The sequence below is a fragment of the Puma concolor genome, chromosome A2 (genome assembly GCF_028749965.1).
Source record: "Puma concolor isolate L17-30 chromosome A2, mPumCon1.1.hap2, whole genome shotgun sequence".
Lineage (NCBI taxonomy): Eukaryota > Metazoa > Chordata > Mammalia > Carnivora > Felidae > Puma > Puma concolor.
The window spans coordinates 141,668,361-141,683,734 of NC_141668.1; the positions used below are offsets into that span (position 1 = coordinate 141,668,361).

The window sequence follows — 15,374 nt, forward strand, 5'->3', positions numbered from 1 at the left end:
GGGTGTGTTAGCAAGCTGGCATCCTTTCCCGAGCTAACTAGCTGTGTGGTCCTCCTATGCACTGTTAGAAAACTGCTACAAATACCTCCTAAAGCAATGCTTTCCTGGTGGCTGCATGATCTCCAGAACCTGACCGTGAACAATACTGAAAAGACACATTGGACGAAAGGAGCTTTAATAAAACCACTTACTAGCCAGGCGCTTTTCTTTCAAGACGTGTGATGATGTGACCCACTTCTCTAAAACCTTTTACAATATAACTGGTCCCCTTTACAATGCTGATACCAAGGATTAAATCTCACACCTGTATTACCAGCTGGCCACGGCAGACTAGGTTTTTCCTGTGAGCAGTAAGCACATTGCTGGGATCAGAATTTGACCTATGTCAAAATTATGTCACTCTAAGCTTTTACCATTACACAGTTATTGAATTGGTAAGTATATTATGCCATTTTCACTTGTAAAAAATATATACTCATACTGCAGAATAATAGACATTGCAAACAAATATACTGGAAGTCCCCTGATATCACTCCTTCTAACTGGACTTTCCTCCCCAAAGTTACCTATCTTATTTTTTTAGTCCTTAAAGCCATATAATAATTGGACTTTTTTTTTTTACTTCGGTCTCTTTCAAAACCAAAAGAAAAAAAAAAAAAAAACACCAAATGTCATTTAAGATTTTTCCCCCACCATGAGATTTTGAAGATTAGAAGCTGCTTTTTTGTTTTTTGTTTTTTTAATGAAGTGATTCAAGGTAGGCAGTTGCCAATGTGAGAGAAGTTACATATGCTATAATGCTATAATTGGGTTTTTGTTCATTCATTCATTCTCCTGCAATTAGGGTTCTCCATAGCATGTAAACTATAGACAGAAATACCCTGAGCTACAGGTGTTCCGTGTTCTGCCGAGAAAGGAAGGGTTTACGTGGCTGTCTGCGTGAATAGGCCTTCCTTAGTTGGGAAAGTCATTTTTAAAAGAACACATGTGAAGTCATTGTCGACTGAAACTGATTACAGCCTTCAATTTTCTTTTTCACTGACCTCTCAGAAAATGTCTCCTCCACCTGCCGCCACGAATGCTGAATTGGTCTTTTCCTACTTTGTTTTAATAGAACCAGGATTGCATTTGAAGTTAAGCTGCAAAAAACCAGTCGATCAACAGATTTTCGAGTCCCACAGTCAATATGCACCATGTTTAATGTTATGGTTGATGCCAAAGCTCAATCAACAAAACTTTGCAGCATGGAAATGGGCCAAGAGGTAAAAAAAAAAAAAAAAAAAAAAAAAAAATACACATTTTCCCCCCTCCATTGATCATGTAAAAGAAAACTTCACAAGTTCCTTCCATCTATACCAGTGTGCTAGTTTCAGAAATCTTCTCTAACATTTGCGGATTAAGCTACAGATGAATGTGTGGTATCTGTTTGTTAAGTCAATTTCTAAGGCACGTGCTAATAAGAATGCCAGTCACTTGGAAGTGATTCTTGGCTGGAGTTGGAGTGGCCGTAAAGTTCCTTTAAGTCACATGATGTGGGATGACCTTATTTATTAAGCTGGTATCTCCAATAGATCTGTTTGCCAGAGTGTAAGTCATTTTCACATTTGAAGTGCATTTTATCACTTGGAACATCTGGTCAGCAGGAGAGCTCGCTTCCTTGCATCAAGCAACTTCCAGGATATATAATGTTATTTCACCCTGCTACCCCAACCCCAGCCAGCAGGTTCTGAATTTTTAAGAAATGACAGACTTTCCAGTTTCCTTAGATTGAGCTGATTGTGACCAAAAGGTTAGTCCTTGCTAAGTTTCCAATTCCAAAGTGGTATTTAAAATGTAAAGGAGAAAGAAGCAGCAACTTGGGCTTGATTAAAGACTATCATGATCATTTTTCTCCGATGGCCTCAAGCCAGCTAGATATTCATATACCAATTTAGAATTAATTCAGAAACATTTCTGGCAACTCTCGTGTTGTTGCCAATTGGCATAAATTGCTCCTAAATCAGATCTTTCGATACCAGCCTTACATGCTCAGAATTCTTACTAAATTATATTTGCTCCTTATTCGTTATTTATTTTCTCTTTCGGCACCTTCCATTTTTAAACGTGGGTTGGTGATATTCTCTTCCTGGCAAAATCATCTCCAACCTTCTTTCCCTACAAATCAGCTTCCTTAGCCACCCCTGTTAACTTTTGCTCCCAACTTACTTCCTTTTGAGGGACATTTCCTTGGGGGTTATGTTCTAGGCACTGGGGGCAAATGCAGTGGTTCTCAAAATTTCAGTGGGCATCAGACTCATTGAGAGAGCTTCTTAAAACCCAGTGGTTGGGTCTCACCCCAAGAGTTTCTGGTAGGTCTGGGGTGTGACCCAAGAATTTGCATTTCTAACCAATTCCCCAGTGATGCTGATGCTGCTGGCTGGTCTGGAGACCACAGTTTGAGAATCGTTGGTCTGGAGGCTTGGATCCAAGAAGGAGTTAAGATTAGGGGCCACACGTGAAGGACAGCCTCCTGAGGAAGGCTTGGGTTATGCTCGTTAAGTCACTCAGCCTGTCTGAACTTCAGTTTTCTCATCTGTAAAATGATGGCCCTATTCTAATTTATTTCAGGCTATTTTGAGCTGCAGAATCGGTTCTTCAAACCTTACCAAAAAAGCCAGCATGTGAAACAAATAAGATTAGAGCTGCTCTGGATAAAGCAGAGGGCAGGGGGTCAAAGAAGAGGGTCCTCGTGCTCAAACTACCAGGTTCCTTTCCACCTCTGCATTTCTTTGCTGCCCACCTGAATGCTCTTAGGCTTCACGGATCCCACTTGAAAAATCCTGCTTTTGGTGATTTCTCATGTTCATTCAGATCCCTTTGAGTTCAAATTTTCCAAAATTCTGTCCCTCATGAATTTTTCTCCCCTTGAGCTCCTTTTCTGAAAATTGAGATGTAATTCACATGCCATACATTTCAGCCTTTTAAAGTATACAATTCAATTCACAAAGCTATGCAACCATAACAACTATCAGTTTTAGGATTCTTCCTTCACCCTAAAAAGACACCTGACTTATTAATAATAGTTGCCCAACCCTCCCTCCCCAGCCCTGGGTAACCACCACTCTACTTTCTGTCTCTAAGACTTGCCTATTCTGAACATTTCATATAAATGGAATCTCATGTGGCCTTTTGTGACTGGTTTCTTTCGTAGGACATTGTATTTTCAAGACTCATGTTGTTGCAGGCATCAGCACTTTGTTCCTTTTTATACTGAATAATGTTTTATTACTTGGTTATGCCACATCATATTTACCAATTCATCAGTTGATAGACTTTTGAGTTGTTTCTACTTTTTAGCTACTATGAGTAACACTGCCATGAACATTCAAAGTACAAGTTTTCGTGTGGACCTATGATTTCAATTGTCTTGAATATCTACCTAGAATTGAGATTCCTGGGTCATGTGGTCTGTCTTATTATAGCCATTCTAGTGTGTGTGCAGTGGTATCTCACTGTGGTTTTGATTTGCAGTGATGTTGGTCATACTTTTATGTGCCTACTGACCGTTTGTGTATCTTCTTTGAAGAAATATCTATTCAAATCCTTTGCCCATTTAAAAAATTAAATTCTTTTTATTGTTTAGTTGTTAGAGTTCTTTATGTATTGTGGACGCTAGACCATTATCATACATAGGATTTGCAACTCTTTTCTCTGGTTCTGCCAATTGCCTTTTTCACATTCTTGGTAGTATCCTTTAAAACACAGTAGTTTTGTTTTTGTTTTGTTTTGTTTTAAGTTTGATGGAGTCCCATTTATCTCTTTCCCCTTGGAGCTTCCTGAGATGTCCATTTCAACTGAGTTTCACAAGGATGACACCATTCCAGGATGAGAAGGGTTGTTGCACTAGATTGGCCTCCTTTTCCCTCAGCAGCTCTTATGACTTCAGATTAACTCAGTTGTGGCCACATGTAAAGAACTCCACATACCTGGCCAGATGCTAAGTAATCCTTCCAAATAAGCCAAGTCACTCTGAGCTTTTCTCCTTTTTTTTTTTTTTTTTTTTTTTTTTGAACTGGGGCTTGGGGACAGTAGTGTATGTTGGAGAGCAGGGGTTATTGTCACAGGCTCCACTGAAAATTTGATGAAATTTATGGAACCAATTCCCAGGGGAAAAAATACTTTCACACAATTTCACATTTCAGGGGGCATGATGACCTTGTTAGGTCTAACTGTAGACCCCAGTTGGAGATATATGATAAAAAATAGCAAGTAGGTTTTGTCACAAAGGGACCCTGTTCTTACCATTCCCACGAATCACTTCTGTGCTACAGTAAAATGACCTTGGCTTAACCTTGGAGTTTTGGTTTTCTTGAAGAACAAGTTGTCCAGTGGCTTAATAAGTACATCTTATGGGTGCTATACGTTAGCTGCCAAACTCTGTGACCTTGATCAAGTCCCTTACTGTTACAACCTAACTGTCATCATTTATCAAATGAAAGATATAGCATGCAACCCAAAGCCTTTGAGAGATATGTAGCTCGTAAAAGCTGAGGATAAAGCTCCCTAATTTCTGGATGTCAGATTAGAATGTTGTCTGGGATATGCTCAAATAGTAACATTTTTGAGGTTAAACAGCAGTACCTACTTCTTCCGGGATAGTATTCTATTTGATAAAGTAGAAAACACATCATGTATCCCTTTCAAACAATTCAACATTCTTTTTTTATGAAAACAATAACTGAGGCTGGTTAACACTTCCTATTTTTTCTGAACCCCTACATCCCCCTCCAAGACCAAATGATCTTTATTAAGGGCTCATCCAATACTGCATTCTAGTCTCTGGCTCTTATCCTAAGACTCAGTTTCCCAGACCATTCTAGAGAGAACTGCTATGCCATTTCTCCTTAGTATAATTGAATCAGAGACACCTAAGTGACCAGCTCATGGGACTAGAGGGCTCTGCTGACCTTAGAATACCAAATGACCGAGAATAGTCTGAACGAAGCCAGATACAATTTTCAGTATATCTGTACTTCCTCTGAGGGACCTTGCCTGTGACCTTGAGTAGAACTTCAATGGGAAGTCTCATGCAAATAGCCTCTCCTTAATTTTTCTCACTTTGCAGGATTGGGATATTCATCTCCAAAGTCACTGGAATTATAAAAATGAGATTGGCCAAAGATGACTGGAAATTGGTAGAACAGACAGAAAGTTCAATGTTTTTGTGTAGTTTTCGCTTTGTGAGTTTGGGATATTAAGCTCACATTCCAGATCTAGTTATAATACCTGCTTCCACCTGGATTCCAACTCCCTCAAAGTGTTTTAGACTAGTGACTTGGCCAGGTGATACGGTATCCTCCAATTTTAAGATCACTTCCTTAATTTCATCACCAGGGTAAAGTCTCATCTAAAAACAGCTGTTGAAGCATTTGTTAACCATACTTTTCCATCTTAAATATTTATTTTTTCATTAAAATTTTCAAAGCACCAGTAGAAAGGAAATTGTGTATTAAATAGTTTCTCACTTGGTCTAGTGTGTTTTCATCTCATTTCCAAGGTCAGATGGTCTTAACAGAAAGACAACATACACACAATCTGTTCCATGACAAGGCAAAATGTGCAGTACAGGAAGTCAAGTGGAATGATTTTTACAAAGTGATTGTGAATTTGCAGCAGCCTAGCTCATCAGAAGCAGAAGTGAACTCCAAACTTTCCATACCATTGAAGATTAGCGGTTCCCTTGGTATTATCATGATCTAGTGCCCCAGAATATAACTTATGGGTATTATCATTATTATTATTACCAGGGTAAAGCCAATCCAATGATGCTGGGAGAGGGAACTGGAAAATGCAAAAATAGGAAGGATCCCTCTTTGTACCCATATTGGGATGCAGACTTCAGGAGACTTTGTGGCAAGATAATCTTATTGTGGGGATGGTAATTAAAAGATGCCCCAGTGGTATTTATTCCCCTTCATGGAGCTTCACATCTGCGTGGAACAGATAATCTCCCCAGAAAGAGCAGAATGAAGTGCTCACTATTGCCCTGGAAAAGCTGGTTAATCAATAAGTTTGGGGAGAATTTGGTAAAAACAAATGCGTGCATTTTGTACTTACTTGTCTAAAAATGGGGACTGCTTTGATATCCAGCCCTTTAGTGCATGTTAAGCAGAGCGGATATGACCCTGGTGGACTATCTTTCCCAAACTAAGTTTTGTTTATTTATCAAAACAACCTTTTCATAACGGGGGGCGGGGGGGAGGGACGTAGACAGGAGTAACGATAACAGTATTTGTCCAGAGTGAAAGGGAGAGACAGTGGAATTCTCTGCAGGGAGGTCAGGGCAGGTTTGTCATGGAAAAATTGAAGGCGGGAGGAGGTTCCAAACACCCACCATGTCTCCATATACTTTAGTGTGGATTCCTTCGAGAATGAAAAGGTTTGAGGTTCCCCCACCTGTGAAGAGAAAGCATATTTGCTTTTCAAGAAAAAAAAATGGCATTACTAACACCTCAGACCATGAGCCTGTATCTCTCCCGGTACATGGATAACGACTACAATGGTCTCTGCTCACCATGTCAGCCAAGTGTTCCAAGAGAACGTTTCTATTCTCAGTGATGTTCTTTGCTGGGTTAGAAGCCCCCCGCTTCACATTTCAGATTGTATTATTTTGCCTACAACTTGCTTTTCTGAGTTAGTTAAGTCTCATAATTAATCAACGTGGATCATTTATAGTAATCCAAAGAAAATCAAGCAGAGTGAGACAGTCACATGAGGAGGAAAGTAAGCATGTGATACTGGATCTTATCTCAAGACCTAAAAATGAATTTGGAGCCCTGTCAATATTCCTGAATTCTTTTGCTCTGACATCTTTCTTTGTGTTTCTAGCACAGAATTCTGCAGATAGTTTTTTGCATTCAGCTTCAGGTTTATGCCACTTACTAGTAAATCCCTTCATGAAGCTAGCGGGAGAGCCAGCGTGGGTCCTGATTTCATCAGGGCTGTGCAACATGGACCCTTTTTGCTTTATTGTTTTTCCTCTAATCAACTGAAAGGGAATGAAAATGAGAGAGTTGAGCAGTAAGGACCATATCTCCCTACCCTTGGCCTCTACTTTATGAAATTGAACAAATAGTATTGGAGTTGCAATTATGGTTACAACATGTTTTCACAGCTTAGACCCTCACTTGACCTTCAAAATAGATCTCTGAGGGGCACCTTGGTGGCTCTGTCGGTTGAGCATCTGACTTCAGCCTAGGTCATGATCTCACTGTCCCGAGTTCAAGCCCCAAGTCGGACTCTGTGCTATCAGCACAGAGCCTGGAGCCTGTTTCTGATTCTGTGTCTTCCTCTCCGTATCTGCCACTCTCCCATTCATGCTCTCTCTCTCTCTCTCTCTTTCTCTCTCTCTCACACACACACACACAAATAAATAAACATTTAAAAAATAGATCTCTGAATCTGAGAGCAGAACTGCCAGGAAATGGTTTTTAAATAATAATAATAAATAATAAATAAAAGAACAGACCTGCTAAATATCTTTAAACAGGGTTTGCTTCATTCTCTTTCCAAGATCAGTGTTTGTACTTGGTTCTCCTTCTACCCCCCACATTGGTTGTGACCAGTTAGTGGTATTAATCTGTTCTTTTACAGATGAGGAAACTGAACTACATTTTCTTAGGCTACATGATTTCCCAACTTTGCACTGGGACTTTATCTAGGTCTTCCAATTACAAACAAAATTCCCCTGTGACTTTTAATGAACTAACTGAATTCATATCCCTTCACTCACTTTCATTAATTCTGATTGCCAGTTATCAGAATATCAGACCACGTTCCCGTGGCTTATTATTTCTGTATGTTTTCATAGCTTTTTGAATGGTTTGCTTAATTTTCGTTTTCTCATGTGTCCTTTTGTCCTAATCTTTATTTGCACTGTTCCTTTTTTTTTCTATTCCTAATTAATCATCCTTCTGAAAGTTTGCTAAAGAGTGGGTAAGTGCATTTTCCTTTCCAAATAGCAGTGCTTTGCATTGTTATTTTTTATTAAGGAATATGGAATAATTCGAATGGATACTAAAATGATCTAATAAATGTCAAGGAACTGGCATACAGTATTTTCTGTTGAAATCACTTTTCCTTTTTTCCTGGCATTTACAGCAGATTTTTGTTTGTGTGGGGGTTTGTTTTCACATTACTATTTAAATTTAATCGACAGCGGCCGTTAGAGAAATTGAAAAACTTAACAGGAGTCTTAGCAGAGGCTCTAAACCTGGATCTCTGTATCCATGAATGGAGAAAATGAGTGGCTGTCGCAAGGGCTCAGAAAAAAAGAACCAAACAAACAAAAAACAAAAAACAAAAAAAACGTTGCCTCCACACTGAGTCAATATCTAGAGAACCAGTGGGCTCTGAGGCGTTAACCCCAAGTATCAGAGGGTTTTAGAAAAGTTTTTGCGAAATCCATCACAGTGTCTTGGTCAAATTCTGAGTCACATCCCCCGGCAGTTTTCCAAAGATAACTTTTCATCCCCTGTATTAAATTGTTGTGCTATCTTATTTTGTAAGTTCCAGATCAATACACCGCTAGGCCATGAAGCCATTCCATGCGTGCTGTTTGTAATCGTGTGTATGTATCTACACATATCAAAGCCATCCAAAGCCTTGGGTGAGCAGCCATGTGGCTGGTAATTTTTTTTAAGAGCTTCAGATCTCTCTTCATCAAAGACCTGGAGTCACAATCTTACGGCTGCGTCTGGGACTATGGAAATGAACTGGGTCTACGGGCCAGGCTTGCTTTATAAATTGTGTTGTCTAAAAATTACTGACGGATGCAATGCCCTCACCTCCCAAACATGCTAATATTTGTCTTTCTGTGTTCCTCAGCATCAATACCATTCAAAAATAGATGAACTAATTGAAGAAGCTGTTAAAGAAATGATAACACTCTTGGTTGCAAAGGTAACCTTCAGCTTCAGGTGAAATGTTTCATTGCGAACATTGCTTTGTTAGATCTGCATTCCCATTAAAATGTAACACGTTAAAAAGTTCAGCTGGATACTTGTATTTCTCAGGAAACAAGATCGTACATCACCCAGGCTCAAGTCAGAATGATTTTTTCTGATGATTGCAAGCCGCGTGAAGATGAATTGATGAAGTGGCGTGTGTTAACTTAATAAGAAATTGTCCCCCGACTAGGTTATAGGATAAGTGTTTGTTTTGTTTTTCAGCGCTGACAAAGTTAGATTTTAAATACAGAAAGTTAAACGGTAATAAGGAATTCTGCCATCCTGAAAACCCCCTTTTCCCTCGTTTCTCATGCAGTGAGAGTCATAATAAAACATAAAAGTCAGATAAAGCTATTTCAGTCACCCTCATGAATTATAGAATTTTAACTAAGTAATGCTGAATGGGAAGACATTTATATTTGCCAGTGCTAAACTTCTGTTTCCCCCAAATTACTGATAAAATACAAATAAAAATAGATTGGATTAAATGTAGTGCTAATATGTAACGTAAAAACTGCTTTGCGCAGTTTTGGATTTTGAAAAGTGCATTTAATATTATCGCATGCTGTATGCAACTCAATAATATTTTGTCACTTTGTACTTCTGTAACACTCTGTATTTGCAATCACATAATAATGAAGAGAAAGCCGGATAAGTCAAATATTTCTCTGTGAAAGCAATCTATTCCTCTCCCCAAAAGCGGGAATCAAATAATATTTTAGAACGCAAAAGCAAGCGAGGTCACTGCTAGTCTCTGGCTGGTTGGGAATGTTGCTCCTTAGTGTGAACAGTTAGAGTTTGAAATAATATATATATATATCTATTTTTTTTGCTGTTTTACTAGTTCGTTACTATCTTGGAAGGAGTACTGGCAAAATTATCCAGATATGACGAAGGGACTTTGTTTTCTTCTTTTTTGTCATTTACCGTAAGTAAAGAGCTTCTTCCTTGCCTGGTTTTTGTTTTAGTGTGGGTTTGGGTTTTGGTTTAGGGGAGGGGTGCCAATGTGTCATTTTGGTGTTGGTTTGTGTGTGCATGTGAATTAAGGTCAGCCACCAATATAACATGACAATAAGCAGGACCTTTCATAACCGCAGGTGATCCAAAATCATTTCTTTCACTTGAGAATGCACAATATGTATGTTATGTATATGCATGTACACACACATACACATACGTCTCCATATGTATACACCCAAAAGAGAGTTGCTGGCCCGAGCCCGTGTTAGTTAGCTCAGGAAAATCACTTAATGTTTCTGGGTCACCACTTGCCCGTCTGTAAAATTTAAACGTTGCAAATAGAGACCTACAGGTCAGACAGAGCTTTCGAATACGTTTTATTTGGTCCTCACTGGGTCAGGTACACTTTTCCTAACTGAATTAGTTGCCTATATTTACAACGCGGGAGGATTCACGGAGATGTCCATATTCCAGGCTTTCTTTATAAAAGGGACACTTAAGAGCTCTGAGCATCTCAGACCAGTGGTCTGCTGGTCACCGTGGGCCCCATTGACCAGACAGTCGTTTGCCAGTTTCCTGTAGCACCTGGCTGTTTCGGTCATTCGTGTACCTGCCTGGGCTTGGGAACACTGGAGTCTACAACCTCTGAAGCACATGACTGGGTCCGTACAGATTGTGAGGGGCTCTAATTCTGCGCCAGGATCGGGCATGGGCATAGAAGTGAGTTTGGCTGTGGGCGGAAGCCAGCCTCATTCTCTGCAGGTCAATGACCAATGGAGATGGTCACCGTAAAGGGGCTGCTTTGGGGGCCTTGTTCTCCCACCTTCTGTGCTCGGTGGCGATGACAACTGTATCTTTTCTTGACGTTTCTGATAGCTGGGTTTTTGCTCGCTCTGAGGCCAGCTGTTTTCCTCTGACATAAGAAAGGCAATCAATTTAAGACCTACTATCCCTGCGTCTTTAAAACAGCATTAATGTATGAAGAATCTCCTAGAAAGGCATTGAATGCCAAGACGAGGCCCAGCACAGGGTAGGAGGTAGCATATCATCATCATCTTTGGGATCTGGCAGAACCGGCTTCATATCCTGTTGCCAGGATTAACCAGCTATGTGATCTTGAGTAGCTGTCTCATCCTCTCCGAGTCTCAGTTGTGCTTTGGGTTTGCTTTTGGCCTTGGGGAGGGGCGCTATTATATAATTTTGGTTTTGGTGTTGGCATATGTGTGTTAATTATGGCCAACTACCATGATGTATGGGAGTGAGGAGTGGATAACATCTGCTGGGATGAGCTGTTGGGGAGATAATAATGTAAGTGAAGAGTCTAGCAGAGTCCTAGCACGAAGTAAGTTCTCAACAAATGGAGGCTACTTTTAATAAAAGATGATAAAACATGATTATTATACAGTGCAAACAACCATGCACACAAGTTCTTCCTAAATATGCCTTACATTGGTATTTCCCGCGCATTAGATTTTCTGGGAATTAAGGGACAGGTAGACAGAAGACATTTAAAACAATTCTAGATAGTATCCATGTATCCACATATCCAGGATATTTTCCTTAGCAGCTCTCAACTTCCCCACGTGTAAGGAATGAACTCAACCCCAGAAGTGTGGTGGCCCCAGTTCCCAGAATCTAGTGGTAACGGTGGGGCGGGCCAGAGGATGGTGACAACAGGAAATCTACCCAATATCACTCCGTAGAACCACCCACAATGTGTCACAGCTGAAAGGAAACCAATCCGGCCACTCCTTTGACAAACAAACAAACAACAGCAACAATAAAAACAAGGCCCAGAGAGGGCAAGTGATTTGTCTAAGGTCACACAGCAATGGGCAGAGTGGAGACAGGGATCCAGGTCTTCTGCCAGCTCCCCCCGCGCCCCCCCCCATCCCCCACCATTGAAGAACTTCCTGGAGAGAGTGGGATTCAGCTGGCAGTTGCCTTAGCACTGGAAGGCAGATGGGCAGATGAGTGGGAAATATTCGATAATCTTTCATCCCTCAGTGAAGTCATGGAAATGGTGGAAAGAGGCAGAATTCTTCTGGAAAACATTCCCCTGACACCCACAAAAGCTTCCACTTTCTTTGAGTCTTCATTTCGAGCAAGTGTTTTTACCGCCCTGGACTCGAACCAGTGCAAACCGGGAAAGCCCCTCTGCTCTTCACGGAGCAGAACTCAGCCCATCCGTTAGGCCCCACCCTAATGACTGACTTACCCAGAGAACTAGCGGAAGGTGGTCCATGGCAGCCGTGCGGGACGGGGTACCAGGGGGAGTCTCACGAGAGGGTGAGACACAAAGAAGGCCTAGCATATCCTCTGAGGAGTTTTCAAGCTGAAATTCTCATGCTCTCCTCTCCATTTTCGGAGACATTTTGCAGCCTCGCAGCATGCCTAGTGAAGTCCCCGTAACTGCAGAACACTTGGGTGCCTGTTGCTGGGCCTGTGACTTCCCTTCCTTAGTGACACTTCTCCCACACACTTGGCCGTCCCACGGCCAAAAGCACCCACTTATCATTTGCAGCCTCTGTTCTCATCTCCTGCTGGTATTCCAGCGTTGGAGAACACGAGCTGTGCTCAGAAGTGGCAGGACTATCCATCTGCACACGTGGATGCTGAGCTCCTGCCCAAATTTCAAGGGGCCTTTGAAGACTTCCTGCGGCCCAGTTGTGTGACTCACGCCAGAGTGGAGTGGAGGGGAAGGGAAAGAGCTGAGCAGGGGCGGCAGGCGTCGTGGGAAGAGCCTGGGAACCAACGATGAGAGAGCCAGCTGTGAGTCCCGGGACCCTGGACAAAGGCGTCGAGAAGGTGCCGACGCCCTGGCAAGGCTTCCCTTAGCACTGCTCCCATCTCGGATTCAATCTTTCAAGTATTACTGTGCACTTACCACGTCCCCACCTCAGCGGGGCTGCCAAGGCTGAGCCATGTGCTGTGCCCCCCGGAAAGCTGACAAGTATCGACAAATATGCCACCCTTTCCCCCTCTTTCTCCCGCTGAGCGCCTCCTTTCCTGGGTGGGCTTGGTTTCATGGTCCAAGCCAGACATTTTGGAAAACGTCTGCAGTGGCACGGAGCAGGCAGGAATATTTATTTCTCGTCTCCATCTGCATTGCTTCCTCTCTTGGAGAGGAGCTGGGGGGTGGGGGGGGGAGGAGGGAGGAGGAGATGTGGCTTCTTCGTGCCAGCCCAAGAGGCGTCCAGGCGCGCCCCTCCTCTCCTCCCTCCGCAGCCTCAGCAGCAGGAGCAGCCTGGGATTTCTGGAGGCAGGCGCCTTTCGAACTTTCGAAAGATCAGCCCAGTTGGAAGTCGCAATTAGCAACTATCCGCCCATTTCCCCTGACTGCAAGATGTGCTTTTGTGTGGGTTGCCTGCTTGGAAGGGTCCTTGTCTGGTGGGTAGCCTCACGCTGTTCTTTTAGGAGGCCAGGGAGGGCGACAAGCAGGTGCCTAGGTCCCTCTCCGAACAAATTAAAATCCTTTCCTTGGGCCTATCCAGGTGTTAACAAATATGCTAGTTCTGGAATCCACTGGCTCCTTCATTCTCTCATTCACTCGTTCACCCAGCACGTATTTACCAAGTGCTATTGTGGTGCTAGGTGCCAGAACACAGCAGTGAGCAAGGGACACATGTTCTCTGTCCTTTTGGAGTTTACATTTAGGAAGAGAGACAGACAATAAAAAAGGGAAAAAAAAAAGTATAGGGTAGGGGTTGTGCTATACAGGCCACAAAGTGGAAAGAAAGGGAGAGAAAGAGAGAGGAGGTGGGGGGTAGTGTTGCTTCAGCTAGGATGGTCACGGAAGGTCTCTGAGGAGGAGACGTGGACTGAAACCAAGAGGGGCCAGCCACAGCTGAAGAGAGGGGAGAATCTTCTAGACAGAGCAGCAATTGCAATGACCAGGAGGCAGGAAAGCAGGAGGCATTTTTGCAGCATAGTTTGGAAGTAGCATGGACAGGACTTAGAGATTGAGCACCTGCTGGGGGCGGAGACTCAATGGAAGGAGCAAAGTGGAAGGTCCCTCGCGGTGAGGTCCTGAAGAGTTCCTCTGTGCCGAGTGGTCCTGAGAGGCCAGTGGCACCCAGCAAAAAGCCCGGAGAGGGGAGACCCAGGCTGGGGCCCCGGAACTGTGTGACCTGGAACATGGGACCCCACCTTGGCTTTCAGTTCCCCTCGGCATAATATGATGATGGTTTTATTAGATGAATTCCAAAGTCTAAAATAGCTACAGGAGCAACGCTATTCTTTAAGCACTTGCTAAGTGCCTGGCACAGGGCTAAGTGCTTTAAATATATTTTTCTCATTGAATCCTCTGAACGCTGCCGTTCCAACAACGCTCTTCTGCCTGCAGACAATGAAACGGAGGCTTGGAGAGGTTAAGTCCTCTAGTTCGACCAGCATGCTCTCTCCCACTAACCTCTGGAGACTTTAAGGAAGGGTGATGATGTAGGAGGAGCCCACACCCTCTCCCCTGGCAGACAGAATAATTACCTCAAATCCTCTGAAGGCCCCGAGAATTCACTCCAGGTTCCCCCAACCAGCCAGCCATTTGAGATGGTCACAATGGAACCCTGGAAGCCACTCTGGTCAGGCAGGGTAAAGCCCTATTAAAAGCTGTCAGGGGCCCAAACACTACGGTATGCACAATCCCCTAGGTCTCAAATTACCCTCATCCACCTTTTTTCCCTCTTCATTTGCCAGCCTTTTAATTGGTTTGTCACTTAGAAATGAAACAAAGTAGACATGCTTCTTCCTGCTAGAATCTGAGACCAGGACTGGTGTTAGTGCGGATCACCCAGCAGCGTAGACGGCTTTTGTGCAGAGCTCTTGAGGTCATGCCAAAGAACAAGACTGCCACTTTGGTCAAAAGCCAGAACTGGATCAAAAGAATTCACTTCTGTGCACAGACTATTTTGGTCAGGAAGCAGTTCAAATTTTAGCATGGGGCGAGTGTTCGTAATTGTTACTGTTATCTCCAGCGATGTCCCATTTTTGCTCTGGCTTCAGGGAATGCCCAGCAGAGGAGACATGGCTTTTTATACTATGGGCTGGTGATGATGGTGTAGACAGAGAGGTCTTGGTCTACCTTCAGAAGGCAACATCCTTAGATTATCAGATGCTGAATCCATGTGAGTCAAGTCAGTTGACTTCCCCCCTTCAGAGTGGAAGTGCCTGCCTTAGACAGAAGCACCAACCATGTTGGTAATAGCTGACCTTTATTGAACATATATTATGTGCCAGGCAGTGTGCTGAGTGACTTACATGCATTTTCTCATCCGATTCTCACAATCACCCTATGCAATTGATACAATTATTATCCCCATTTTACAGATGAGAGAAGTTGAGTTTTTTGTCCAAAGTCATACAACAACTAAGACTCCACCTTAGATTTACTCTTTTATTATCTTCAGAATGTTATTCCCCACAGAAGCA

The 15,374-nt window shown here is 42.6% G+C and overlaps 1 protein-coding gene across 29 annotated transcripts in view; it reads left to right on the forward strand.

The window, feature by feature from the left end:
* CADPS (calcium dependent secretion activator) overlaps nt 1–15,374 on the forward strand; it is a 481,928-nt gene that overhangs the window by 401,100 nt on the left and 65,454 nt on the right. For 16 of the 29 annotated variants that reach the window (XM_086697711.1, XM_086697714.1, XM_086697721.1 and 13 more), the window contains 3 exons: nt 1,115–1,262; nt 8,866–8,940; nt 9,832–9,915. In XM_086697711.1, the coding sequence (XP_086553837.1) occupies nt 1,115–1,262; nt 8,866–8,940; nt 9,832–9,915 (307 nt within the window). Of the gene's footprint in view, nt 1–1,114; nt 1,263–7,959; nt 7,975–8,865; nt 8,941–9,831; nt 9,916–15,374 lie in introns of all 29 variants that reach the window. The other 13 variants (XM_086697709.1, XM_086697700.1, XM_086697704.1 and 10 more) reach the window with 1 other exon arrangement.